The 27,153-nt window shown below is 39.4% G+C and overlaps 1 protein-coding gene across 3 annotated transcripts in view; it reads right to left on the bottom strand.

Annotated features, from left to right (window-relative positions):
• The window catches only part of RNF145 (ring finger protein 145), a 96,721-nt gene that overhangs the window by 35,408 nt on the left and 34,160 nt on the right, over window positions 1-27,153 (bottom strand). The window contains exons 1-4 of one of the 3 annotated variants that reach the window (XM_040630351.1): window positions 17,792-17,986; window positions 15,880-15,917; window positions 11,833-12,035; window positions 3,643-3,751 (exon numbers count right to left, since the gene is read on the bottom strand). In XM_040630351.1, coding sequence (XP_040486285.1) covers window positions 3,643-3,751; window positions 11,833-12,016 — 293 coding nt within the window. In that variant the 5' untranslated portion in view covers window positions 12,017-12,035; window positions 15,880-15,917; window positions 17,792-17,986. Of the gene's footprint in view, window positions 1-3,642; window positions 3,752-11,832; window positions 12,036-15,879; window positions 15,918-17,791; window positions 17,988-27,153 lie in introns of those variants that run through there. The other 2 variants (XM_040630352.1, XM_008692438.2) reach the window with 2 other exon arrangements.

The following is a 27,153-nucleotide window of genomic DNA, read 5'->3' as shown; positions in this document are numbered from 1 at the left end:
TAAACCACATGGAAACCAAAAAAACATGAGGAAAAGGGCAAGATCATTGTTTTCTCACCCAGAACTGTAACTAATAAAAGCAACAATTTCCATACCTTTACCTTTAAGTTTAGGATTCTGAAGATTAATCAAAGAAATCACATCAACTCTAAAAGGCTATCATTATATAGCTGTACCATGAAATTCTCTGATTTAAAGTCATTTTTTAGGGGCGCCTGGGTGGCACAGCGGTTAAGCGTCTGCCTTCGGCTCAGGGCGTGATCCCGGCGTTCTGGGATCGAGCCCCACATCAGGCTCCTCTGCTATGAGCCTGCTTCTTCCTCTCCCACTCCCCCTGCTTGTGTTCCCTCTCTCACTGGCTGTCTCTATCTCTGTCAAATAAATAAATAAAATCTTAAAAAAAAAAAAAATAAAGTCATTTTTTAAAGAATGCTCATAAAACACTGCCTTGCACAATAAAAACAAAACATGAGAACGTTAAAATTCACTGAGCATGGGGCACCTGGGTGCTCAGTAGATTGAGCATCTGACTTGATTTTGGTTTGGTTCATGGTCTCGGGGGTCATTGGATGGAGCCCCATGGCAGGCTCCATGGTCTGTGTGGAGTCTGCTTGTCCCTTTCCTTCCCCCTCTGTCCCCCCCCCCCACCGTTTACTCACTTGAGCTCTTGCTCTCTAAAATAGAAAATTCACTGAGCACTACACCCAAAAAACAAATAATCCAATTAAAAAATGGGCAGAAGACATGAATAGTCATTTCTCCAAAGAAGACATACAGATAGCCAACGGACACACTAAAAGATGCTCAACGTCACTCATCAGCAGGGAAATGCAAATCAAAACTATAATGATTCACCTCACACCTGTCAGAATGGCTAAAATCAAAAACACAAAAAACAACAAGTGTTGGTTAGAATGTGGAGAAAAAAGAACCCTCTTGCACTGTTGGTGGGAATGCAAACTGGTACGGCCACTATGGAAGACAGTATGAGGTTCCTCAAAAAATTAAAAACAGAACTACCCTATGATCCAGTAAGCCCACTACTGAGTATTTATAGTAGAATACAAAGACAGTAATTCAAAAGGATATATGCACCCCTATGTTTATTGCATTATTATTTACAACAGCCAAATTACAGAAGAAGTCAAAGTGTCCATTGATAGATGAGTGGATAAAGATGATGTGTGTGTGCGCACACACACACACACACACACACTGGAGTATTATTCAGCCATAAAAGAGAATGAAATCTTGCCATTTGCAATAACATGGATGGTGCTAGAGAGTATAATGCTAAGCAAAATAGAGAAAGACAGATACCATATGGTTTCACTCATATGTGGCATTTACAAACCAAAACAAAGGGGAGAAAAGAGACAAACCAAGAAACAGACCCAACTATAGAGAACAAACTGAAAATTACCAGAGGGATTATGGGGAGGAGGAGGGAAGATGGGTGAAATAGGTGAATAGGTGATGGGGATTAAAGAGTACACTTATCATGATGAGCACTGAGTACTGTATAGAATTGCTGAATCACTATATCGTACACCTGAAACTAATATAAAACTGTATGTTATATCTGTATCGGAATTTAAAAACTTAAAAAAAAAAAGGAAAAAATTCACTTATATGAGCATTTATATGTCAAAAATTATGCTGAGAACTATCTTTCTAATAAGTGACACTGAGGTATAGAGTAGTAAATAAGGAACATGGAATTTGAAACTCCAGTCACCTGTCCACTTGTCCAAAAGACAAGGCACTCGTAGGTGGCAAGGCACTCATCTACACACAAAAATGATGAATCAGAAGCCTATATACTCTACTGTATTATACTCTATAGACAAAATTTTTGCTTAAAAATTAGAGAAGTGTCTCTACCTTGAGCTTGAGCTCAGATTCAGAGGTGTCCTGGGTAAGGCCACAGGAACAGACTGTCAGGGTTTGGGGCTGGTGGTGCTGCAATGGGAAGGACATCATGTTGTCTGTGTTAGTACTAGCCCTTGGACTCCCATTCTAAGCTATGTGGAGAAAGATGCTACAAATCTACTTCATGTTCCCATGAAGAAGTCCAAGACACAGGGACATACTTGTGTGACACAAAAGAAAACTCATGTCTTCACTTTAGAGTAAAACACAGCTCAGTCTGAAGCACTGTTAGGATTACCAGACATGCAGTATTACTCTGGCAGCTCCAGATTTTCCAACTTTGACACCCGAGGACATTCCCTGGGCAAAACAGAAGCTAATGAGCAAAACACCCCTTTCCAGGTACCATTTTGAGCAGAGGAAACTGACCAGACAGGAACAGAGGAGTGGAATGTGAGAAGACTGAGTTTCTGCAGAACACTGTGGAGCCTTTGAGAAATAAACCAGATGAAGTATTGAGGATGAAGGTCCTACCTCAACAACAAGGGCCAAGAGTCAGTGACTATTGTTATTTTCACTCTTTCATATCCACCAAAGTGGTGAAAACTGGAAGGTATTAAAAAAAAAAAAAAAAACAGAAGGAAATGCCAGAATCTTAACAGGTCTATCTCTGGATGGTATAATTTCAGGTGATTGTTATTGCCTTTAAATTTCCGTATTTCCCAAAACTCATCTACAATGAACAGTGTTACTTTATAATCAGAGAGTAAAAAAGGTTTCTATGTCAACCATTCAATTCTAGTAATATAAAAATGCTATTTTAAGATTTTCAACCCAACACCAAAATCTGTTTTTTAGACCTCAAACAGCTACATCTTGTTATATATGCAAAGTAACCATCACTCTTTTTAGGAATGGGACTATATCTCATTATGGTTATACATTTCAATCAAGACAAAAGAAATTAGGGGCGCCTGGGTGGCTCAGTCAGTTAAGTGTCTGACTCTTGATTTTGACTCAGGTCATGATCTCAGGGTTGTGAGATCGGGCCCCGCACGGGACTCCACATTGAGCGTGAATCTGCTTAAGATTCTCTCCCTCTCCCCCCCCCCCAATTTGCACATGCACTCTCTCTCAAAAAAAGAAAAGAAATTATGCCCTCCAGATTTATTTACACACCATTACATTTACTGTGTGGCTTTTAGTTCCCCTGTATTTTAACATTCTGTTCCAAAGTAGGAAGTTCATTTTCATTGGCAGACCACAGTCTTAAAATTTAGGACAAGCAGACCTAAGCAAACACAGTATTACTAAAGATGCAGAACTTCTGGGTTATACCATGAACCTCATCAAGTAATTTATATAAATCATCCACTATATATATGGTTGTGCCGATTCTCAAGCAGCATAAACTGACTTCCCAAAATGATGAAAGGATATCAAGTCCCTAATTGTTAAAATGTTCTATAGCCTGTCTTTGGAAATTCTTCTCTTAGGTAATATAGAAAAGCTCCTAAGTATCTCTGTAAACATAATCTTAAAGCCCATTTCATATTAAGATGGTTTTTAAAAGCAGAAATAAAATTTGAAGCATAACCCCAGCTATTAATTCTACACAACAATATTTACTTAGGAAACAAATATCAAAAAAACTGTTTTGGATACTTAGTAAAGCCTCAGCTTCTTAACAGTGTTCATGAAAAGCATGTTTCCAGTAATGAAAAACTTTAAATTCAGCCATACATTTCAAAAACGAGGTCACATTTTTACCTGGAGATTTGATGTCCAGCATAGAGGAGCAGGGCAGTTAAAAAATACAGGTAAAGCTGAACCAGATGCTGCCTGGGCAAGGTTAGTAGCACAACACTTAAGATATAACCTGTAGTAGAAATAAAAAGAGATAATAAATACAATGTGATTCTAATTTTGTCTCCCAATTAATTACACTAATAAAAAGAGCTTGAAGTAATTTCCAATTAGGTTTCAACAACTCTGAGGTTCTTTACTTCACTACCAAAGTAAGTTTAATACAGTAAAAATCACTATGGATTATCTGGTGAAAACAAAGCATTTTTCACTTTTTTTTTGTGGATTTTTCTACTTTATAATCAAGACCACACACAAAGGTACAACAGGACTCCTCTCATTATCTACCTTTCCTTGATGTCCACTGATTTGTTCTACACCAATTCTCTCATTCTCTAGTCCCAGGAGAAGAACTGTCCTTAACGTCCCTCTCTAATGCTGCCTCTTCCACTTGACTCAAGATGTTATTTTTCCAACTCCTAAACACCCTCTATCTCCTACATCTTCTATCATCCCCCTGACACCAGTGCTCACCTCTCTTTTCAAAGGATGTATAGGGCTCCTCCTCCAATCTTGAAGAAAAACATCTCTTTGTGTTGATTTTTTCTTTCTCTATTACCTATTTTTCTCATTCCACTGACAAATGTTATAAACTCTCTCTACCAATGCTTCCATTTTCTAACCATCCACTATTCCCTCTTCATCCTCTATAATCTACAAACTCTCTACAAGCCCTCTTTACTCTTCCACTCTAAAAAAACCTCAGAAGTCAACAACTGCCTACTTGTCAAATCGAAAACATCTTGCTTATCCTTGTCCCAGCTCCTGAAGCAACCACCCTCAAAACTGGCTCTGTGGATTTCCTTTAAACCTCCAAATTCTCCCCTCCACTTTCTTTTTATTCCCCCAAATGAGCCTAGGAAATTTAGTCCCTGAACAACTGCTTTTCTCGTTAGAAAGTATCTAGCTCAAAGAATTTATGTCGTTGCTTTAAATACCCCATCCCAAATGAGAATACTGAAAACCTACCTACTACGCATCACGAAAAAGTAATCATTTCTTATTCTAAGCAAACATTTTTTATCTCATGATGCCAGGGACACGTGCCACTTAAATGTTCTTATATACAAGTACAAACTGAGCTCCCGCCCTCCTCCCTCAACAGGCTAGCTCACCTTCTTTCTCTCCTAAATCCCATTCACTCTGACTCAAACCCAGTCATGTTTTCTTGTCATCACCAAGTCCTGCTGAGTCTTCCCCATTAAGTCTCTCATGTCACCCTTCCTTTCCAGTCCCTGTGCCCCATTCCAGTCCACTCTGTAATATGACAGTATACTAACTGCTATACTTGCGGTCTCTTTCCATCCTCATCCATCCTATACTTCAGTACAAAACCATCCCTTTCATCTAGACAACTCTCTTGCTCTAAAACCTTCAAAAATTCTTAACTTCTCAGTCTGACACTCTAGGTCTTACAAAATCTGGTTCCAGTCTAATCTTCTGTAACTATTTTCCACTTATTAAATGAGTCTTCATTAGGGCACGGATATCCCTTCTTAGTACCCAATGCTCCTCTCATGCTTAAAGCTATGGAAACAGGAGCAATATGCTAGGGACTAAAGAGGCAGAATTCAGATTTCCCATACATCCTAACTTGAAGAACAATCCAACAGAAACTTGACAAAAGTATTTCTATTTACTTTTAATTTCTTCAAATAATTTTTCCAATTTATCTTGTTAATCCCTATCTCAAAGGACTTAAGAGATATTTAAAAAGATGTTTATTATATTAAGCAGGCATTGAGTGTTTGTGGCTGAAGGATTCAATCTATTGCATGAAACCTCTCCTTAAATTCTCTCTTAATGAACTATCATTTTCCTTTCCAGATATTTTTATCTTTCCCTTTTCATGCACACCTCATAAAACAGCTGCCAAGTCCTCTAGACTGAACATATTGATTTATTCATTCCTTCAATTATCCAGTCACTCAACCAATTATTACATGTAAAGTGTGACCCATATGCATTCCTAAACATGGAAGATCCAAAGAATAAAGTAATCACAGTCTAGTGAAAAAATAAACATGGACAAAAATATGATACAATATTGGTGCTTCACTAAACAAATATTGGAAGAGCTATGGTTGATTAAATGATTAAGTCTGACCTGGACCTAGAAAGCTGAATGGATCTTTACCAGGCTAAAAAAAAGCAGCAGCATTCTAGGAAAAGAAAATAGCAGGCATGAAAACAATTTAAAAAAAAAAAAAAGGATATTTTCAGGAAACAATAATCTCTGTAGGCTACACTAGAACTTGGGTTGTAAATAAAAAAGTACTGGCAGATGATGTCGATAGAACTGGTGACTAACACCTCAATAACGTACACAATAATAAGGAGTTCAGACTGGGCCAACAGTTCTCAAATTCTTTAGATACACTCAAGGTGAGGTAAGAAGACAAAAAACAAAACAACAAAACCCCATGCCTCACCTCTACCCCCATTTTCACATTCCAGTGTAAAAATAACCCTGTGATAACAACAAAATATATCATACAAGAAGATTCTTAAGCAATTATGAATTCTGCTAAAGCAAGAACAGTATGAATAAATCATTTGAACGAAAATATGTATATAATCTAATTACTTGAAAAATAAAGGCCAAAACTATTGCTGACACAAATATGCATCACTATGTGCTCTAACAAACCACAACAAACTCAACTGATAATGATGAAGCTAACACAATAGTAATTTATAATTATAACGCAAGACCAGCAGCATTTAACAATGATGACCTAACTAAAATAACATTAGTGAATGTTCCTAACAAAATGTAGGAATTTCAGCTATTTAAGGGTGATTTTAGTAGTGGAGAAAAAAAGTGAGGACCTGGAATAAATCAGCAGCTTTGGTATGGAGTTGGCAAGGTCAACTATGAGATATTTAAATAACTCTTACTGGTGATCTATGGGTGAGTGGTTGAGAACAAGGAAGTGAAGATGATTCTGATGTTTAAGCTTAGATAGTAATCAAGAGGACAGCTTTGCTATTAAGACAGGAAACACAGGAGGAGGAGGAGGTTTGAGGTAAAGTAAAGATGATGAGTTCAGGGACCATAAATTGAAGTATCTACAGATTATTTAGGTGGAGATGTCTAACAGTATTAGAAATCCATTCAGTACCAAGCACTAGCTAGGTGCTAGGAATACTGAGATAACAGACAACCCCACTCCTACCTTAAAGGAGCTCACAATCTAGTTAAGAAGGCAGGCAGGGGAGCACAAGGACCCTTAGAATGCAGCATAAGTTCTATGGTAGAGGTATGAACTGGGTGCCAAGGGATAATACAGGAGGGACACTAACCCCAGACTAGAGTGGTCAAAACAGCAATGCAAAGTGGAGATAGAGATTTGCAAGCAAAACTATGTGAGATCACACAAACAACAAAAGATCAAAATTAAACACAAATTCTGGGCCCTATCAACACTTAAGATAGCAAGAGAGTCAGAAGGAATGGTCAGAAAGAAGAATCCAGAAACACTGTCCTGAGGAAGCAGTCAAGAAATTCATAAACATGGGAAGGTCTGCAGAATAAGGACACAAATGAAGCCTGAGTTTTACATTTGAGGTTTCTCTCTGGTTTCTCTACTTGCCCCTCCCCCACCCCCACCAATCCAGCAGCCTATATAACACTACCTAATCAAGCTTTTAAAATGCAGTTCACCTGCTCTAAATACTTCACTGACCCATCACTACTTACCAAATTAAGTGCAATACCTAATATATGTCTTCAGGTCTTTCCACAAATGGCCCCACTCTGCCTTCTCAATATTATTTATATTTCCCTTTTTATATCCTACACTTTGCGAAACAGTTCTATAATTAATATTCCACCAAATATATTTAAACAATCACTTCTTTTTGCTGTTCTCAGACAGGACCCACACTGGAAAGCTTCTCAATTTGAAGGTACAATTATATTCCATGAACATGAACTTTAACCACACCCTACTTTGATTTTTAAGCTCTTAACAATTAAAGGGGGGCGCCTGGGTGGCATAGCGGTTGAGCGTATGCCTTCGGCTCAGGGCGTGATCCCAGCATTCTGGGATCGAGCCCCACATCAGGCTCCTCCGCTATGAGCCTGCTTCTTCCACTCCCACTCCCCCTGCTTGTGTTCCCTCTCTCGCTGGCTGTGTCTATCTCTGTCAAATAAATAAATAAAATCTTAAAAAAAAAAAAAAACAATTAAAGGATAGAAAAGGGGGGAGAGTCACAATTGCAATAAAAAAATAAAATATCTAAGAATGAACTTAACAATAAATGCCCAAGACCTATATAATAAAAACTTTAAAACATTCTGGAAGGCTCAAAAGAAATCTGGAACATAGGAAAGGTCTCTATGTTCGTACACAAGGAAGAGTTAGCATCTTTAAGCTATCTCATCCTAAGCTAAACTAAGTAATTCTAAAGTTCACATAGCAAACAATATCAGAAAAACTCTGAAAGAGAAATAAAAAACAATGAAGGGACTAAGTTCAGACAGTAAAATATACTCTAGATATTCAATAAGACCACACATTGAAAGAACAAGAAAAAAATATTCAGAAATGAAACCAAATAGGTGTGATAATTTAGTATATAATAGGAAAAGTTGAACTATTTAATAAATACATGGAGACTACCAGATAGTTATCTGGGGAAAAAAATTTTACCTATAACACAATGTACATGCAGATCAAATCCTAAGTAAAGCAAAGATGTAAATAATGAAACAAAAATAATGGAATAAAACGTGATAGAGAAGTCTTTTCTAATAACTGAGTCAAAATTCTACGTTATAAAAAAAGAAATTCGACCGCATTAAAAACAAATTCTGCATGTCAAAAAAAAATCATAAACCAAAATCAAGACAACCAAAACTGGAAAAAACAATTTCAACCCAAACTGAAATTCAACCCAATAATTTCAACCCAAAGGGCTAATTTCCCTAATGTATACCAAACTCCCACAAATCAGCAAGAAAAGGCTAAAATCCAGAGGAGGCCAGCCTAACTACTCTCTGTTGATGCTGCGTCTCCCTTCAGCTTGAGCTGTAGCCCCAATAAATCCTTGCCTGTGCCTTTGGGGAAAAAAAGGGGAGGCTAAAATCCCATAGAAAAGTGGGCAAGGGACATGAACTGACAACTCTCAGAAGAGGAAACATACATATTTCTTAAATACAATAAATACAATCTCACTCATAATAAGAGAAATACAAATTAAAACTAGTTAGAACACATCTATTTTTCACCTACTAGAGTAGCCTAATATAAGAGTTTGATAACACTGTTTTGATAAGGATGTCAAACTGCAGGAACTCTCAGCCACTGTCTGTAGAGGTACAAAACAGTAAAACCCTATGGAGAGCAGTATCGATCAATATTACAAATGTGTATACTCTTTAACACAGAAACTTCACTTCTAGTAATTTATCTCAAGGCTATATCTGCACCTATCAAAATTATAGCGATATAAAATTATTTGGTGCAACACTAAATGAAAAAAGCAGAAGAAACTACCTAAAGTGTCCACCAAAAGAGTAATTAATTAGTTCAATAAATTATGGTATAGCCATACAAGGATACTATGCCACTATAAAACAGAACTGGAGGGCTGGGGGGGAGAATGAGGCCTTAACATTTAATCAGGATCTTAAAATGTGGCATAACAGAAAGTGTCAACATAAAAACAGAGTACAAAGCTTTATTTCACGAATATCTAAAAGCAGTAGTTATGGCTCTGTGATACATCATTAAGTTAAAACAAACAAAAGGTCGAGAACAGTGTATATTATCCTATCATCTGTACAAAAAGGAAGACATACATACATTTATAACTACATATTTATATTTGCCAATATCTTTATACTGACATACGTACATAAAAATAACTCGAGAATTTTTTCACAAGGAAATAAAAATAGCTATTTGCTGGGGCTCAGAAAACTTAGTGGATGACCAGAGATAGGAGGAACTTACTTTCGCACACTTTTTACGTTTTTATGATTTGATTTTTTAAACATAAATAAATGTATAAATACATTACTAATTTTTTAAAGTAAGAATTTTAAAGAAGTATTTAAGGGTGAAATTTGGAAAACTGGCACATTATGTAAATAATACCTAAATACTCTGACACAGAGGTTACTCTAACCAAAAAACTGTTCAAGCTGAAAATGTCTACTCGTGTAATCACTGAGCTTATTCTACCACAGCATGTAATAAGGGTATTTAAGAAGGCTCAGTTGAGTCCCCAAAGTTATAAGCCAGAGTATGAACTTCGATGTACAAGAATCCATTCAATTTCTAAAATTAATGTTTCTGGTTATTAGGCAGCGGTTTTTAAAATAAATATTTCAATCTATTCAGAAATAATATATGTGATAAGCATATTTTTTTTAAACCACAGTGTGAATTACTTTGCTGATGAAGCTAAAAATCTAAGCCAAGTACCCAATTGTTCTTCTATAACAGACTGGAATTATTTTCCATAAATTGGCTAACATACAAAGCCTTTAATAAAAGGGTGAGAATTATAGTGTTTTGCAGCATAAAAGAACCTTCTCATTTCACAGAATTTCCCAAGGTAGTGCCACCTAAGAGGGATGAATTTATTGTACCCAGATGTTCTGCTTCTAGTGCATTGCCTTTTCTACTATACCATACTTCACACCATGGCTTACTTAGTAATCTCTTAGAACTGTAAGGGGTTTTCAGGGCTAAGCTCTGGAACCCAAAAAGTCCTTCTATAGATAAAAATGAACAGAAACAGGACAAACCCTTCACAATGTTATGAAACACATATCTGCATGGGCAATTCTAATAATAAAAATATTATTACAACACTATAGTACATCCTTCGAACCCCATCTTGAGTTCTGCAATAGCAATGTCAAATGAAAATGTATTATTGCTATCATTACATATAAATGAAAAATTAACCTAAAAATTAAGGATCTTGACTTTCATTCCTGATGAATCTCTGTTTCCTGCATTTCTTTTTTTTTCTTTTTTCTAAGATTTTATTTTTAAAAATCTCTGCACCCAAGGAGGAGGGGCTCGAACTCAAAACCCTGAGATCAAGAGTCACATGCTCTACTGACTGAACGAGCCAGGCGCCCCTCCTGCCTATATTTCTTTTTTTTTTTTTTAAAGATTTTATTTATTTATTTGACAGAGATAGAGACAGCCAGCGAGAGAGGGAACACAAAGAGGGGGAGTGGGAGAGGAAGAAGCAGGCTCATAGCGGAGGAGCCTGATGTGGGGCTCGATCCCAGAATGCTGGGATCACGCCCTGAGCCGAAGGCATACGCTTAACCGCTGTGCCACCCAGGCGCCCCATATATTTCTTGATTTTAACTTCTTAAACCTCTCAATATTGCTTTTACTGCTAACTCCAAATCATATCAATTAAATTTCAAGGAGTACTTTTTTTAAATATTATAAACGTCATTTCCAACATTTTAACTGAAATAAATATCTTATGTTCAACTGATGTTAATGTTCTGGAACAATAAAGAATGTTGCATTTAAAAAGCTTTCTGAATTACAAACAAAATCCAAAACAGACAAATTAGAACAGGCCAAATGTCTGGAAAGGTAGTTCTTATTATCTACATTTTATCATATTAAAATCTAAAATGTTTCCTTCTGCCTTCTAGCTTCATCCAGTAAAATAAACTCAACACTGTCTGTTTTCCTCTAGCCCTAATAACTCATACGTAATGGTAAGACAAATTACACTACAAACAAGATTCCTAAGCATTCATCAATGACTGTATCAGATATCTCAATGTAACCAAATTTCATTTTACTCGAGTTTAAAAAACTACAAAGACATAAATCAGAATGGTCACTAAAGGATTAGAAAAGGTAATACAGGGGTGCCTGATGGCTCAGTCGGTTAAGCATCTGACTCTTGATTTTAGCTCAGGTCACAATCTCAGGGTCTTGAGATGGAGCCCTACGCTGAGTATGGAGTCTACTTAAGATTCTGCCTCCTTCTCCTCCTGCCCCCCCCCCACATGTGCTCTCTCAAAAAAAAAAAAAAGAAGAAGAAGAAGAAGAACAATAACAACAACAACAAAGAAAAGGTAATGTAGACACTTACCTACATAATGCATATTAAGAGCCAAATACTTATACTGGAAAAGAGGGTTGTTACTGAGGCTACTTCTTTGGATCTGCTGGAAGAAAGAGCTGACATCCCACCTATACAAGACATCCAACAGCATGATGCTTGGCACCCTCAGGGCCACATTTAACACTGCTTCCAGTTTTTCCTTTGCAGCCATGTTTTTTCTTGGAGCAGACCTAAATTCAGGAGACATAATATATAAAAGTAAGTCAGCTCAAATAGCTTTTAGATATCCTCCTATGAATCTAATGCTTTGTCACATACTACACAAAAACTATGTAACAACGTATAAAACTCTTTAGCCACATCTACTACTTCCAGGTATTCATGAAATAATCCTTGTATTGGGTTTTCACATTGACTCTTTCAGGTCTTCCCAATCTGATTAAGTGTTAAGACCTCAAAATTTATTTTTAAAAAGCTTAACTCCAACTCTAGGCACTAGCAATAAAACACCCTAATAATACTATAGCTTTTGTCCAATTAACTTGAAAGGAAAAATTCACTCCTATAAAATTGAGATTTATGTAGCTCTTTAAAAACAGCAAATTTTAAGTGGTTATATGAAAAAGCCTAAGCTAGTCAATAAAAATTTGATAACTACATATTTAGATTGCAGCATCTCACAGTCTATCCTTTTCTGTATTACTTACAACCAAAACTGAAGTACTGAATTTACATAATATAGATGTAATTCAGAGAATTCATGATACAGGTAAAGAAAACATAGTTTGCAATATTGTTTCCTTGAATCATTAAAGTTAAAATCTCCATCTGAAATTCCCATAATCTGCCTTCAAAGTGGGGAAATAATGCTCATCAAATTCTTCCTGTGATTCAGATATGCTGGCACATGGAAGAAGTCAGGCTTTGGAGTTTGCAGCCCGTCTTTGCTCAGCTGTTGGTGAGTTGCAGGAATAGAATTTAAAAAGGGGGGGGGGGGATAAAAGATCTCCAGGACAATTCATTATTTAAAAGGACAATTCTGTGCAACACTACTTTATATGATAGAGCTTTAAATTAATCCAAGGAATTATGAGAATAAGGCAAACAGATGTGGGTTAAAGACAATTTTAAGAGTAATGATAATTCTGGATTGTTGGCTCTGACAATATCCTTTTAAGAATTTTGCTGAGAAAGCTAAACAAATTTCCAGCTTTGGCAGTAATTTCAGACATTACAGGACAAATGAAAACATTTATTTCTGAAGAAAATTACAGTGACAGATTGCTATGCTATGGTTAAATATTTGTCAGTATTTCCATTTTACCCTCTAATTTTCATAGCTTCCTAGCTCAGTTAAAAAAAAGAAAAAAAAGGAGTTCAACTTGACAAACCATTATTACAAGTTTTCAATCACTGAAAAACTGATTCATTGTATTGATCATTGAATGACCATGTATCATTCCCATTACTCAAAAGTGATATATCCTAAAAATGCAAAATAAACATTTTCATAAATAAACACTAAATTCTATTTTAAATGAACAAGACCACTTTAACAATTTTCCTACGTAAGAAAAAAATATTGTGAGAGAATCAAAACTGAGTAGTTGTGTCCAAAGGAGAAAAAAGCACTGAAAAATAAAAACTCTAATCAACATTTATTGCAAATTATAGCATTCAGGAACCTCAATTTCTCAAAGCTCATGATATTATTAAAAAAAAAATCTTGAGAAGACATACACCAAAATATCACATTAACATCCTTTCAACAGTAGGGCTAAGGTGATTTTTATTCCCTTCTTTTTCTGTTTGCAAATGTTGTAGAATATCCATTATTGGGGATTAAAAAAAGAAATTCCTTTGTAAGAAGTGTTAATACATCAAAGCTATCTAGATGACTAAGGAAACACACAGAACATTACTCAGGTGGTCAAACAGGTAACTCAGTTTGGTTTATTTCAAAGTACACAGACAACAGATCTTTTTCACAAACCACCAGTCATGTGTGAAAATCATCACAGACTGAGATAATAACATCACTGACAGGCTTTATACTATAATGGAAAAGTAACTCTTTTCCCATATTCTAGAATCCAAAATAAATCACTACTGCTTTTGTAGGGACTACTACTGAGTTACTACTTGTGGTCTACATTTATTTCATCTGACTTGGAGCCTTCCCCTTTTTTAATGTTTTGCTATTTTTAAATGTACCCACTTTCACCATTTTTTGTAGCTCTCAAAAGGGTCAAGAAAAAAAATTTAAACTAAACAAATAACCAGTCCTGCATCAGAAATCAAGATCTGAAGAACTAGGGGGGAAAATCTCCCTAATTCTTATGGAAGACCATCTCTATTACAAAAGAGGTCCATTAGCGGAAGGGACAAATTCCCACTCAATTACCACTATTCTTGCCTCACAAATAGAATAAAAAGAAAATCTTGAATTCCTAAAGCTCTCATTACAGAAGAATATCAGAGAATGATCCCCAAATTCTACTGTACAGTAAATCCAAGACAAAAATGTCTGAATTAAGTAGGATCTTGGATAGAATGAAATATGCCCACCTAATAACAACTCTACTGCTCACTAAACATTTCATTCATTTCTGTGAGTGATATTTTAGCAAGTCATTGGCAAGCTGGCCCTGTATATGGACATGAGGGAAACAAACTCAATAAATGGAAAACCAAATCTAAAATGCTACCCACAAGGGGCAGCTGGGTGGGTGCCTCAGTCAGTTAAGCATCTGACAGGATGTCAGCTCAGGTCTTGTAATCAGGGTGGTGAGTTCAAGCCCAGCATTGGATGTTGAGCCTACTTAAAAAAAAAAAAGAAAGAAAAAAAAAAGGTTTAAAATGCTACCCACAAAAGCTGTGGAAAGACAAAAAACAAAAACAAAAATCCCCCCCTCAAACTTTGTAATTTTGAACCTTTCTAAAGTAAGAGCCACATAGAAAGGGTGATCACCATCACAAATAAATACACTACACTCCAGCACCCCCCACTAAATTAACGTCTAAACAAAATGTGGAAACTACCTGGTTTAAATGATAGAAATCAGGTGCTTGAGTGGCTCAGCTGGTTAAGTGTCTGACTCTTGATTTTGGCTGTCATGATCTCAGGGTTCTGAGATCCAGTCTAGCATGGAGCCCCCACTCAGGGCTCCCCACTCAGTAGTGAATCTGCTTGAGATTCTCTCTCCCTCTTTCTCTGCTCCTTGTCCCCTTCTCTCTCTCTCAAATAAACAAAATAAATCTTTAAAAAAATAAAATAAAATCATTGAAATCATTCACATTTGCCAAGCCACTCTCTTAGAAGCATGAAGTAAAAATGGAGATTTCTATCCTGGGGTAAAAAGATTACATTTCTATGATGTTTAGTTTAAGCCTAATTTATTTTTTTCCGAGATTTATTACCAGAGCTAATGAGCATATTCCAAGTCAGAGGAAGCTTAAAATTCTCTTAAAATCAAAACAAACAAAAATAAGCAGAGGACCTGAATGCAAAGAAAATTTAAAGCCCTGGCACTCCTACAGCCAAATATATAAGCGACTTCCTGCCCTGCACAGTTACACAAATTTTCTCCTCCATGAAAGATTTTTATATTTCCTCCTTAAATGTATTAAGAACTGGGAAAGTAATATGCCAAAACAACGTCTCAGCAAGTAATGTAAACTAAATGTGACTCAAACTTAAAGATGCTTTACACAGTGGAACAGCTTTAAAAAAAACCTTTCCAAAAACAGCAAAAAAAAGACTCAACAAATGCTAGCCAGAAACAGGACCACAATGATTTCATTAAATTACTTTCTCAGGCTTGGAAGCAGCAATCACTACTTACACAGTAATGTCCTGTACCAGTATAACGTTGCACAGTTCACCATTCATATTTGTGGGTTAGGAAACACAGGAGTCTCATTCTACACTTTCCTGAAAACACTGCGTTTGGTTTTAAATATGAAGAAATCAAACAATCACCCTGAACAATTCAGAAAATGTACGTTTTTAAAGTAATAGTTTATCTGTTGAAGAATTATGTTAAGAAAAAGAAACGGAAAATTCGATCTTACCAAAAAAAGAAGGGTATTCACATCTCCTAGATAAACTCCTTAAAAAAAAAAAAAAGCAAAAATAAGAAAGCTGTATGATCCAATTTTAAATTCAGCACAATAGAAAATTTAAGGCTGGAAGTTTCTACACCTTTTTCTCCCATCAAAAGAAAAAAATCACCATTTTTCTTTGTCCAATCCAATGGGAAAAAAAAAAAAAATCTACCATCCGCTAAAACCAATCTCAAGAAAGGTTTTCCGGCTGTCCGTATGTTAAGATGGTAAGCCCTGAAAACGTTAGAGGGCAAAACTAGAGGCTAAAATCATAAGTAAACTCAGCCCAAAACCGAGATACCCGGGAGGAGAACGCACTTCTTACATAAGCATTGGCACATGTTTTAAATATAGCTGGTCCTCCCCACTCCCACACTATTGGTAGCTAACTTTGTATGTACCTGATTTCCACATAAACTACTAGCAATTCTGTGGTTTCTCGGTATTTCCAAAGTGGTAAAGATATGGAGTCCACTCTGAATAACCGGACCATCTTTTCAACTCTTAAGGGGCCAGATAGAAGGAATAAAAACTGCTATCTCTGCCATTGGGCGCTCAGCCTGGGTCACGACTGCAGCACAGACAGCTCATCCTTTGGGCATGATTCAAGATTCAGTAGAACGGCACAGTCCGTATTTTAAAAAATAAAGACACACAGTCCTCTCCTTTCCTTTCAAACTAGTTTCCTGTTTACTGCAGACTGCGATGCAAAGCCATCCATTAATCTTTGATGCCTTCTCACTGCAAAGCCCCCTTCCTCTCTCCCCGCACCTCCTCCCCCGCCCCCCCCCGCCCTGCCTGCTGATCTCAGCTGCGTTTGAACTATAGTAACCCCAACCCAGCTCGCTGCAAAGCACGCAGCGCAGCAGCAGGGCCGCTGCCGCCGCGGGGCTAGGGGATTACGTTCGCAAAAACTCTGCCAGTACAGAGGCCCGTGCCAGGGAGCTCCCCTCTTGTCTGGCCAAGGGTGCTGGCTCCGCGACGCCACGCACCAAAAAGCTTCCAAAGACAGACGTGAGCGAAGTTCATCAACCCCGAGCAGAAAGGGGACTCATTCCTAAAGGGAGGGCAAGGGCCTTGGGTGGAAAAGCAGAACAGAAGCAGGGTGGAGAAGGGATGGCAAGAGAGAGAGTAAGCGATGGGGACAAAAAGGAAAGGATGGGGTGCGCTCTCATGGTAAAACAGGGCTGACAGATGAGATGCAGAGCAAATGGGCCCCCATTCGAAGAATGGCTTGGCAGGCCTTTCCGCACCCCCAAAAAACCTCAAACCGCATAAAAAGAGGGAGGAGGAGGCTGGGTAGACCAAAGAAGGATAAGTCAAAAGAAAAATGGGAGGGAAGCTTGGAAGTAAAGTGGACAAAGACGCAAAAGAGGGAAAGTTGGGAGTGGAACTGGAGAAAAGGAGCTGGAAAGGAGCAGCTAGGAAACGAGTTGCTCAGGAAGAGGCGTAGAAAAAGCCTCGAAATGGGGTCCTGGGGAGGCGATGGGGCAGAGCTCAGAGAGAGGGTATCTTAGGAATGCCGGGGTAGGTGAGGGATGTCTCCAGAAGGGTGGGTAGTTGGGAAGGCGGCGCACAAGGCCCGAGAGCTGGGGGAGGGGGCTCTGTGCCGGGCCCGGGGGGGAAGGCAGAGTCGGAGAGCCGGTGGGGGGCCAGGAGGTCCGCGGAAGGGACAGACGGTTAGGAGGGAGGGGGCGCAACGGGTGAAGAGGGGATGGGGACGCCGCCGACGATAGGAGGAAGGAGGGAGGTGAACCAGGGAAGGGGAGAAGAGGAAGGAGCGGGCAAAGGAGTGGGGGAGGGGAGAAGAGAGGATGTGCGGGGGGGGGGGGACGCGCCGGGACAAGAAGAGGCCGGCTGGGGCGGATGGCTCGGTCACCTCGGGCTGTGGCCTCCCTCCCCGCAGGGCTGCGCCGCCGGCGGGCAGGCGGGCTCCGCAACTCCCCGGCTTTCTCGCCCGCCCTCCCGTTCTCCTCGGGCAACGGCGGCGGGGGCCGGGACGGCGCGGCTCACAGCGGCGGTTCCTCCGCGCCGGGCCTTGGTTGCAGCGTCTTGGGAGGCGGCGGCAGCGGCGGCGGCAGCGGCCCGACGCGTGCGGTCACCATCGTCCGCGGCGGCAGGCGCTCACGGGCCAGCCCCTCAGCAGCCAGCGGCGGCCATGGCCTACTGCGCTCGCTCCTCCCGCCCCCAGCACTCTGCGGCGGCCGCTGTCCGCTCTCGCGCTGTGCGCCTGCGCGCGACGCGCCCCTCCCCCTCGACTCCGCCCGCGCGCGCGCGCGCGCGCGCGCTCCCGCGCTCACTCACAATCACACCGGCCGGGTGGTTCCCGTGCCGCCCCCAGTACGTGGGCGAGAGACACGCGCCTCCCGCAGCCCACGCCGCCAGGCTCAGGCAGCTATGGAGACGCATACCACGCCGACACCTGCACGCGCACTGTGACACGCGCCATTCTGACACACGTGCGCTCGCACACTCCTCAAACACCGGGAGCCACACGCGCTCACACCCACACTCACCTGCCGGGACCACGTGGGACAATTGGAGGGGCTGATCCTCACTCGGTGCAACCGCAGTAGCAATGAAACCAGAATATTTTTTTTTAACTCCCTCACTGACGACTAGACTGTCAACTCCATGGCGGCAGGGACCAAGTCTGTGATGGCTCAGCAATGCCTAGCACAGAATAGGCGCTCCATAAGCCTCTGTTGAATAAGTGAGTGAATGCATGAGTAAGTGAATTGAAAATGTTCACTGACTATCTTTAATTTTAAATTTCCGCCCGTTGGTTTAAAGAATTTGTTCAAAGAATTTTACTGTAGTATGAAATTAAATGGCATTTATGTGTTTTTTGGCTCAAGGTTCAAAACAGAGATTAATGTATACACCCCCTTCCCTAGGGCCTCACTGACCAGCATTCCTACCTTAATTTAAATGTCAACATACCTTTTAAGGCAGAAACTGTTCCCCCACTTCCCAAAACAAAGCCTGAAGCACGTCGTGTGTGCACAGAACAAAACAAGGATGTTACTAGTCTTCTGAGCTTCGGCAGGACTCATTCCCCAGTTTTTCTAGGACCTCAACCACTCTCCACGAATTCTTCACCCCCACCTGTCCCCCCCCCCCCCGGGGAAAAAAACAAACAAGCAAACCCTACACTGTCCCTTGCTGTGTCTTTGGTTAGTTCCTGGAGAGCCAGTCACTACTAGAAACCAGTCTGGCCTTTGATGTTGGCAGCGACCTACTACACAGAAGATAACACACCCAGTAGGAGGTAAAATGTTGCAACTATACTGGATCATCCTGAACTTGTGAAAACTCAACTTCTGCATGTTACAAGAGACATTAATGCACTTTAATCTAGATTTCTGTGGGGCCCTCTTGGAAATTCAAGTCTCTGTCCTCTGTATTTTAAATGGTAAACCTCCAATTCCCCACGACCTTTGTATCTTGCTAAAATTGTATAAGCAAGTTCTACATTTAGCAAATGGAATTCCTGGAGGCATCAGTCAATCAGATTCAGAGGAACTTCCCTTCCACTAGCTTGATAGCTCTATAGAAATGAAGCTTTAAAAATTTCTGGGAAGTGTGTTCCTAACTCTCCATAGTCACCTTTCATCCTGGTGCCTTAGACGACTTTAGAATAATCAAGCCTGCTACATCCTAGAGAGGCAGTTTTATGCGTCTCTTTATATGTAGCCTGGTAAGAAATTACAGAGGCCACATGACTAATGACTAGAATAGAAAACTGCCCAAGATAGTAAAGCCTTATTCCTTGGTTTCCTCCCCATTTTAACACCTTTACTACTGACTCAGGCAAGAAAATGTAAGGCCAGAAACAGATTACAAAGAAGTCAAAATCTACATAACCGTAAATTCTAATTGGATTTATTTATTCTTTTAGGGTAAATTTTCTAATTGGATTTATTTATTCTTTTAGGGTAAAGAACCTTGAAAATATTCTTTTAATATTGTTACTGGATTTGTGTATCTTATTTAAATGGAGAAAAAGATTACCTCAGCTCTCACATTTCCTTTTTTAAAGGGGAAAAAAATTGGCTTCAAAGTCCTATAACCCTCACTAATAAGTACTCTGGACTTGTAAAAGCAGGAAAAAGTCACGTACATGTCTTTTTTGATGAGGGAACAGAAGGCTGGCTGAAGGCAAAGCAGAAGCTGACACCCTGCAACCCCCCCCCCATGTATGCAACATTCCTTGGCACTCCTAAAACTAAGGAAAGGAAAAAACAAATGGTTAACCGACAGAGATCACAGCCCTGCAAGACCGATAATTCAGTTTCCTGAAGCCCTAACATTACCATCCCCTCCCTAAAATTGAGGGAAGCTGAGGCAGAAGGAAATGTAAATAAAACGGAATTTCTTTGGACCTGCAGCTCATTGATAAGGGCACAGTGATAGTGTGGACAGCCTTGGCTTGACGGTGGCAGAGCCTCCAATATCCTGCGAGTCTTCTTTGACATATGAAGGTACCTGCAGCTCATTGATAAGGACACAGTGATAGTGTGGACAGCCTGGGCTTGACTATGGCGGGGCCTCCAGTGTCCTGCGAGTCTTCTTTGACATATGAAAGTGCTTTCTCAGCCTCCCTTTTTCCTTACCTCCCCCAACCCCATAGTATATAATCAGCCAACCCTCACAACTGCATTGCAGCTCTTTCTGCCCACGGGTCCTGTCCCCGTGCTTTAATAAACCACTATTTTACACCAAAGACGCCTCAAGAATTCTTTCTTGGTCATCGGCTCCGGACTCCACCCCACTGAACCTCACCTATATTCCCAACCTCATCATTTTTCACCTTTGAATTTTACAGCAGCTGCCTATAAATGCTAAAGTTCAAAACAAGTAAAGAAAATTACTCTGGTAATGAAAGGGTTACTGCTATTATATTGCTGCTAATCCAGTTTTGGGAAAGCTCCACGTTGCCAGATACAGGTAACCAAATCAAACTAATAAGAAAAAAAGCAGAGAGAAAAACTGGGGGTGGGGCGGATTGCTCAAAAGCAGTCACAGTGTAGAAAGTACTTTCTAGAGGCACCCAAACTCACCCAAAACAGCAAAGGTCAGGAGCAAAACTTATTGTAAGTACCTGGAGCCAGGCTTAGAAAAATGCCCAAATGCCACAACCCGGCCATAAAAGGAATTAGTTTCAGGGCTAGAAGGAGAGAACTGGAATCTTTATGACTGTGGAATGGGAGACCATTCAGGATTCCAAAGGTTATCTTCCTGTTCGCTAAATGTATCCAACATAGAGGAGGAAGTCAGCATTAAGTTTGGAAGAGTAGATGTTGGTTACAGCCCTAGCCATTCGAAAAGACTAATCCCTGAATTCTTTATAAAACCAACTATTGCTAATAATCCCCTAGAAATTGTCCTCTGTTGCAAATCTGCAGATAATTGATAGCCAATTCACGATGCCTTCTAGATTGAGGGATAAGAGCTCATACAACAGACTTCATATAATGGGGCCCAAATCCAAAAAATCTCAGATAACCAACACTGGAAATATGGGGGAAAGAAGACTTATCATGTATTCATTTATTCACACACTTTATTCCTATGGGCACTTTGAGGTTTTCTCTATGTAATTCCATAGTTAACTTTCTTGAATAGAAGAGTCTAAATGATATATAAAAATTTCATTCCACCTGACTACCCTCATGGTTTGATTTTGAAAGTCAGTTCTAAGAGGAAAACTATAGTTTTCTTCAGCAACATGGTTCAATAAAGGAGAAATTAACTCTTTTTTGAGATATAATTCACATACCCTACAATACACTTTTAAAATGTGCACTTCAATGGTTTTTAGTCGATCCACAGACTTGTGTGACCATCACAATAAATTCTAGAACATTTACATCACCACCTCCTTTCCAAAAAACAAACAAAAAACCCCCCAAAACCACTGTATCCCTTAGCAGTAACCCTCTTTCCCTCTAGCCTTAGGCACCTACTAATCCTTCTGTGTCTTACAGATTTGCCTATTCTAGACATTTCATATAAATTAAGTCATACAAGATGCGGTCTTTTGTGTCTGCCTTATTTCCCTTAGCAACATGTTTTCAAGGTCCATCCATGTTGTAGCATGTATAATTATTTGATTTCTTTTTATTGCCAAACAACATTCCTTTGTATGGCCATATCACATTTTGTCTAGCTATTCATCAGTTGATAGACACTTGGGTGGTTTCCATGTTTTCGCTCTTATGAATAGTGCTACTATAAACATTCAGGTACAAGTTTCTGTGTAGACACATGTTTTCATTGGTCTTGGCTATATACTTAGGAGTAGAATTGAATTACCTGGTCATATGGTAACTCTATGTTTAACTTTCCGAGGAACTGCCAGACTGTTTTCCAAAGTGGATGCTCCATTTTACATTCTCACCAGCATTGTATGAAGAGAGATTTACTCTTAGATTCAGATACCCTACCGTTAGATATGGGACCCTGTGCCAAGTGTTCATAATTTACAAACATCTCCATGTGTCATCTGTAAAACGGCGATAATGACTATCTATTTCACAGGATTACAATAAAAAATAAAACAATGTATGCTAATATTCCTAGTACAAAATAAGCCCTCAATATATGTTATTAGTGGCTCCTTCTGTCTTTGGTATCTGGTTGGCAACATTTATTCTGTAATAAAATCAGATAGAGATAAAATTATAAGTCCCTATTAACAGTAAGAAATGCATACACATAGTTGGTGCTGAATAAATATTTTTCACGGATAACTGGAAAAGCAATAGAACTTATACTGTTTTAATAACAAAATAAATTTATCTTTTTCTACCTCCCGTAGACCTAAATCCTGAGACTACAGGAAGAAAAAATATAGAAGCAGGTCTTATTTTTGTTTGGTCTGGATTTTTCAGATTTTTCCCCAAACATTTTTTTATTTCTCCAACTTTTTATCTTGAAGAGTTTCAAACTGCAAATCTAAAATTGCAATCATGACTCATAAACTCACCATCTAGATTCTACAATTATTAAAGTTTCGAATATTTGCTTTATCTATGTGTGTGTGGTGTGTGTTAGGCTACTTGAGAGTAAGTTGCAGACATCATCACACTGCACCCTTTAATTAAACTCCAGCCTGCCTCTTCTAAAAATAACAGCTTTTTCCAATATTCCCAAATGACCTTACCACACCTAAGAAAATGAATTAGAATTCCCTAATCTTTTCCTAATTCCGTGCTACTTTTTACTACTTAACTACCAGAGCTCTCCCTGAAATACCTTTTACAGGTAGCTTTTTTCCTAACCAAGATCCAAACAAGTTTCACTCGTTGCCTTAGTTGTTATGCCTTGCAAACCAGCTTTCCTTTCAACCAATCTGAGTGCTTGTGTCTGTTTTGAATCTCTAACATCAGCAGGGCAGAAAATGTATTATTGCCCTTGTTTTCAGATTTAAGCTCTGCTGATGTACCTCTACCCTACCCTGTCACTTTCTCTGTATGGATTCTGATAGAGACTGAGATGGGTAGTAATACAAAATTGTGTGTTGCTTTTCAAGCATGATGATATTCAGCTAAATAGAATGGATACTGATTGTCATAGACGGCTGATAGTTGCCTCCCCAATATCTATTATTCTCTTTTTAATACCATCTTGAACATTCTAGCCATGTAGTCTATTGGTGGATTAATCAGCGTATCCTCTCTCCCACAGTGATTAGTCCAGGGAAGGACCCATGACCTGAGTCAATCAGGGCAAGACTCAACACCAGAGCTTCTGACTGAACTATCGAGAGAACAAAGTTTCTCTTTCCTGTTAGATCTAAAAAAAGAATCCTATAATTTCAGGGACTACAGGCAGTCATCTTAGATCCAAAAGGTAAGAACCTGAAAATTGCTCAAAGCTGGTAAAAGAGCATAAAAAGAAACCAGGACTTGGTCACAGTGTCTGAGTCGTGTTCTAAGCCTCACCTGAAGCCAGCATGTCCACATCCTGTTCATTAACTATATTGGCCAATAAATTACCTTTTTTTGTTTAGCCAGTGTGGGTTGTGTTTCCTGTTATTTGCAGTTAAAAGCATCCTAAGGCATTCAATCCTTTTAATTTGTAAGAGTAATATGCTGTTATAGACATAGGATGTAACTTAAAAAAAATAATTATGGTAAGTAGAAATACAGTTGTACAACTGAACAAATTATTATAAAACACAACTATTTAACCACTCCCCAGAAATAGAAGCTTGCTAATATCCCCAGAAAATCCCCACATACTCTTTCCCATCACAACTCTCTCACCACAAAGGCAACCATTTTTCTGACTTTAATATAGTCACTTCCTCTTCTTTGTTTAACCACCTAAGGATGAATCTCTAAATGTTGTTTAGTTTTGCCTGTACCTGAATTTTATATACATGGAATCATACGGTACGTATTCTTTGGTGACCAGCTTTTTCTGCTTAACATTGTGTTTGAGAGTCGATTATATTCCCGTGTGAAACTGTAGTTCAGTCATTTTCATTGCGGTATAGAATTCTCTCACATGCAGAGAACATTATTTATTCATTCTGCTGGATATGAACAGTTGGGTTCATGAACACCCAAATTCCAGTTTGGGGCTACTACAAATTACACTGCTATCGACATTTTTGCACTTGTCTCGCAGTGCACAAGGACACACATTTCTTTAGAAGAGCATTGCTGGGCCATAGTCTGCAGGTATTCAACTTCCTTAGATGACTCCCAGCTGTCTTCCCAGGAGTTTGCACGAATTTACACTCCCAACAGCAATCCGTCAGACTTCCTATTGCTCTATGTTCTGGCCTACAATTGATATTGTCAGTCTTTTAAATTTTTAACACTCTAGTGGGGGTTTTAACTTGCATTTCCCCAATTGCTGATGAGGTTAAGTACCTTTTCATATGTTTACTGGCCTTTCAGGACTTCCTCTTTTGTGAATTGTTCAAGCCTCTTGCCCAATTTTCTCCTGGGTTGTTTGTCTTTTGCTTTTTGTTTTATAATCCTTTATATTCTGAATGCAAGCCCTTTGTCAAATATATGCACTGCAAAAAATCTCTTGTTCCATAACTTCCCTTTCTTTCTTTAAACGGTGTTTTTAATGAACATAAATTCTTAATTTAGTAGTTGGGTTTTGTTTTTTTTTTTTAAATGTTGAATGCTCCTTTTAAGCCTGCTTCCCCCCTGCTCCACAGGGCCATCCCAAGTCAGGTATGTATGTTTGAGTAGGTCTGTTTCTGAACTTACTATTCCATCCCCCTTGTTCGTCTGTCTATCCTTGTGTGGATACCAAACTGTTTCCATTACTATAGCTAAATAAGAAGTCTTGGTAGGTGGTAAAGCAAGTCCTCTCCCTTGAGTTTCTTTGTTTTTATTTTTTCTTCAAGAGAATCTTGGCTTTTTGCATTTCCTTATCAATTTTGGAATCAAATTTGGAATTTTGGCTTATCAAGTTTCCTAAGATCTAGTTGAGGTTTTTAGTTCTCAATATGGAGGTCTTACATTACCTTTCATTACATTAATTCCCAGATATTTTATGTTTTTGATGCTGCTGCTGCTACATTTTATGTTTGTCTTTGAATATGTAGCAGTAAATCTCAAGAGTCTCTGTCCCCAAGAACTTCCAATGTCTTGGGCTTGGGGACAGATACATAAATGGTTTTAATATAAAGTGAAATGGATTGGTTATGCTAAGGTGGGCAAAAGTTACCGTGGAAATACAAATGGGATGGATTTGCCCATTCCGTGGGGTCACGGGGTGGAAGGAAGAGAAAGGCATTCTAAGTGTTGAAAAACAGATAGGAATCAGCTGGTGAGTAAAGAGTGAGGCAAAGAGGAGAAGAGCACACATTTCACATACACATTTCAGGATGTTAGGTGGGACACTTCCTGCCTCAGAGTCAAGTGATGTGCCAAAACAATAGATTCAGATGTCAGCATGGGTGTGAAGCAAATTCTCCTACGGGTATAATTTACAAAAGGAATGTGAGCAAACTGGTTTCAAGACTCCTGGACCCATTTAGCCAGACAAGGTTATTAAATGGTTTAAAAGTGTGAGCAGAGAGAGGATTTGAGAAAGGTTTCTTTGGAGAGAGCTGTTCCTGTCAGTACTGCCAAGCAAAGGAGACATCATGGGGGACACTGCCTCCTCCTCTGGTCTAATGGTGGTGAGATCTTTCATGGGACCACTCACAGAATTTGAAATGTGTTCCCTGCAAAGGGCTGGTGCCTGCTGCACACCTGAGAGAGTGAAAGCAACCTGCGGCTGTCTTGGGACAGATGATCATTGCTAGAGTTTGTCAAAGGAAGCAAGAGGTGTGTGGGTGTTTCCATGGGGCATATGTGCACCACACGGGAAACAGGGCTGGCCCCAGTTGTCTGGGGTCCTGTACAATAGGACTAACTAGAAGGGCAGAGGGGCCTGATAGTAAGACGTTGGATGAGATAAAAACCCAATTCCAAGGGTCACATGTGACCACCTAGAATAGAGATGTATCCACCCAGGTCATTGATAGTATAATTAAGAATCTTCAAACAACCCATGGAGGGTCACCAGCTTCCTGCCTCTGTTGATCAGATATAAAAAGCGAGTTAGCTTCTCCTAGTTGATATACCAGTAGCAGCCTGGTGCTGATTGTTCAGATTCTACAAAATAACCACTGTGGAAGCAGCCTAAGCGCTCTCGCAGCCAGGTCCCCCTTCTAAGTCTCTGCATGCACTAGTATTCTGGAGCCATTAGCAAATCAGTGATATTGTGGGTCCTCTCTCATCAATTATGTCACTTTCTGGTGTATTATCCATATATCTTTCTCAATCAACTTCTATTTAAAAAAAAAAAAAAAAAAAGAATGTGCACCAGGCACCAGGAGAGAAAGATTGAGGTTTAGGAACCTGACAGATCCAGAGAAATTGAAGGCCACCAACAAGTCCTTCCCCATCCCTGACCTGTCCTGCTTCGGGCAGCTTCCATCCAGGTGGGGTGTGATGCGGCTGCTGGTACACAGGAAGAAAGGAAGTGGGGGCAGAGCAGAAGTCCACCACTTCACATATGGAGAGAACTCTCACTGTTTGAAGGGAGATTGAAGCATTTAATTAATCTCTTGACTGGACACATTCTAATTACCAAATCAAGACTGTGGTTTGTAACTTAAAGTGAGTAGGACTGCCCATCAATTAAGAAGTCTTGAAATCTGTCCAAGTTTGCACTGGACAGCAGGGAAAGTAAAATAAACTTTCCGAATAAAAATGT

The sequence above is a fragment of the Ursus maritimus genome, unplaced genomic scaffold (assembly GCF_017311325.1).
Source record: "Ursus maritimus isolate PB19 unplaced genomic scaffold, ASM1731132v1 scaffold_15, whole genome shotgun sequence".
In the NCBI taxonomy this organism is placed as follows: Eukaryota; Metazoa; Chordata; class Mammalia; order Carnivora; family Ursidae; genus Ursus; species Ursus maritimus.
This window is presented reverse-complemented; position numbering and strand designations above follow the sequence as displayed.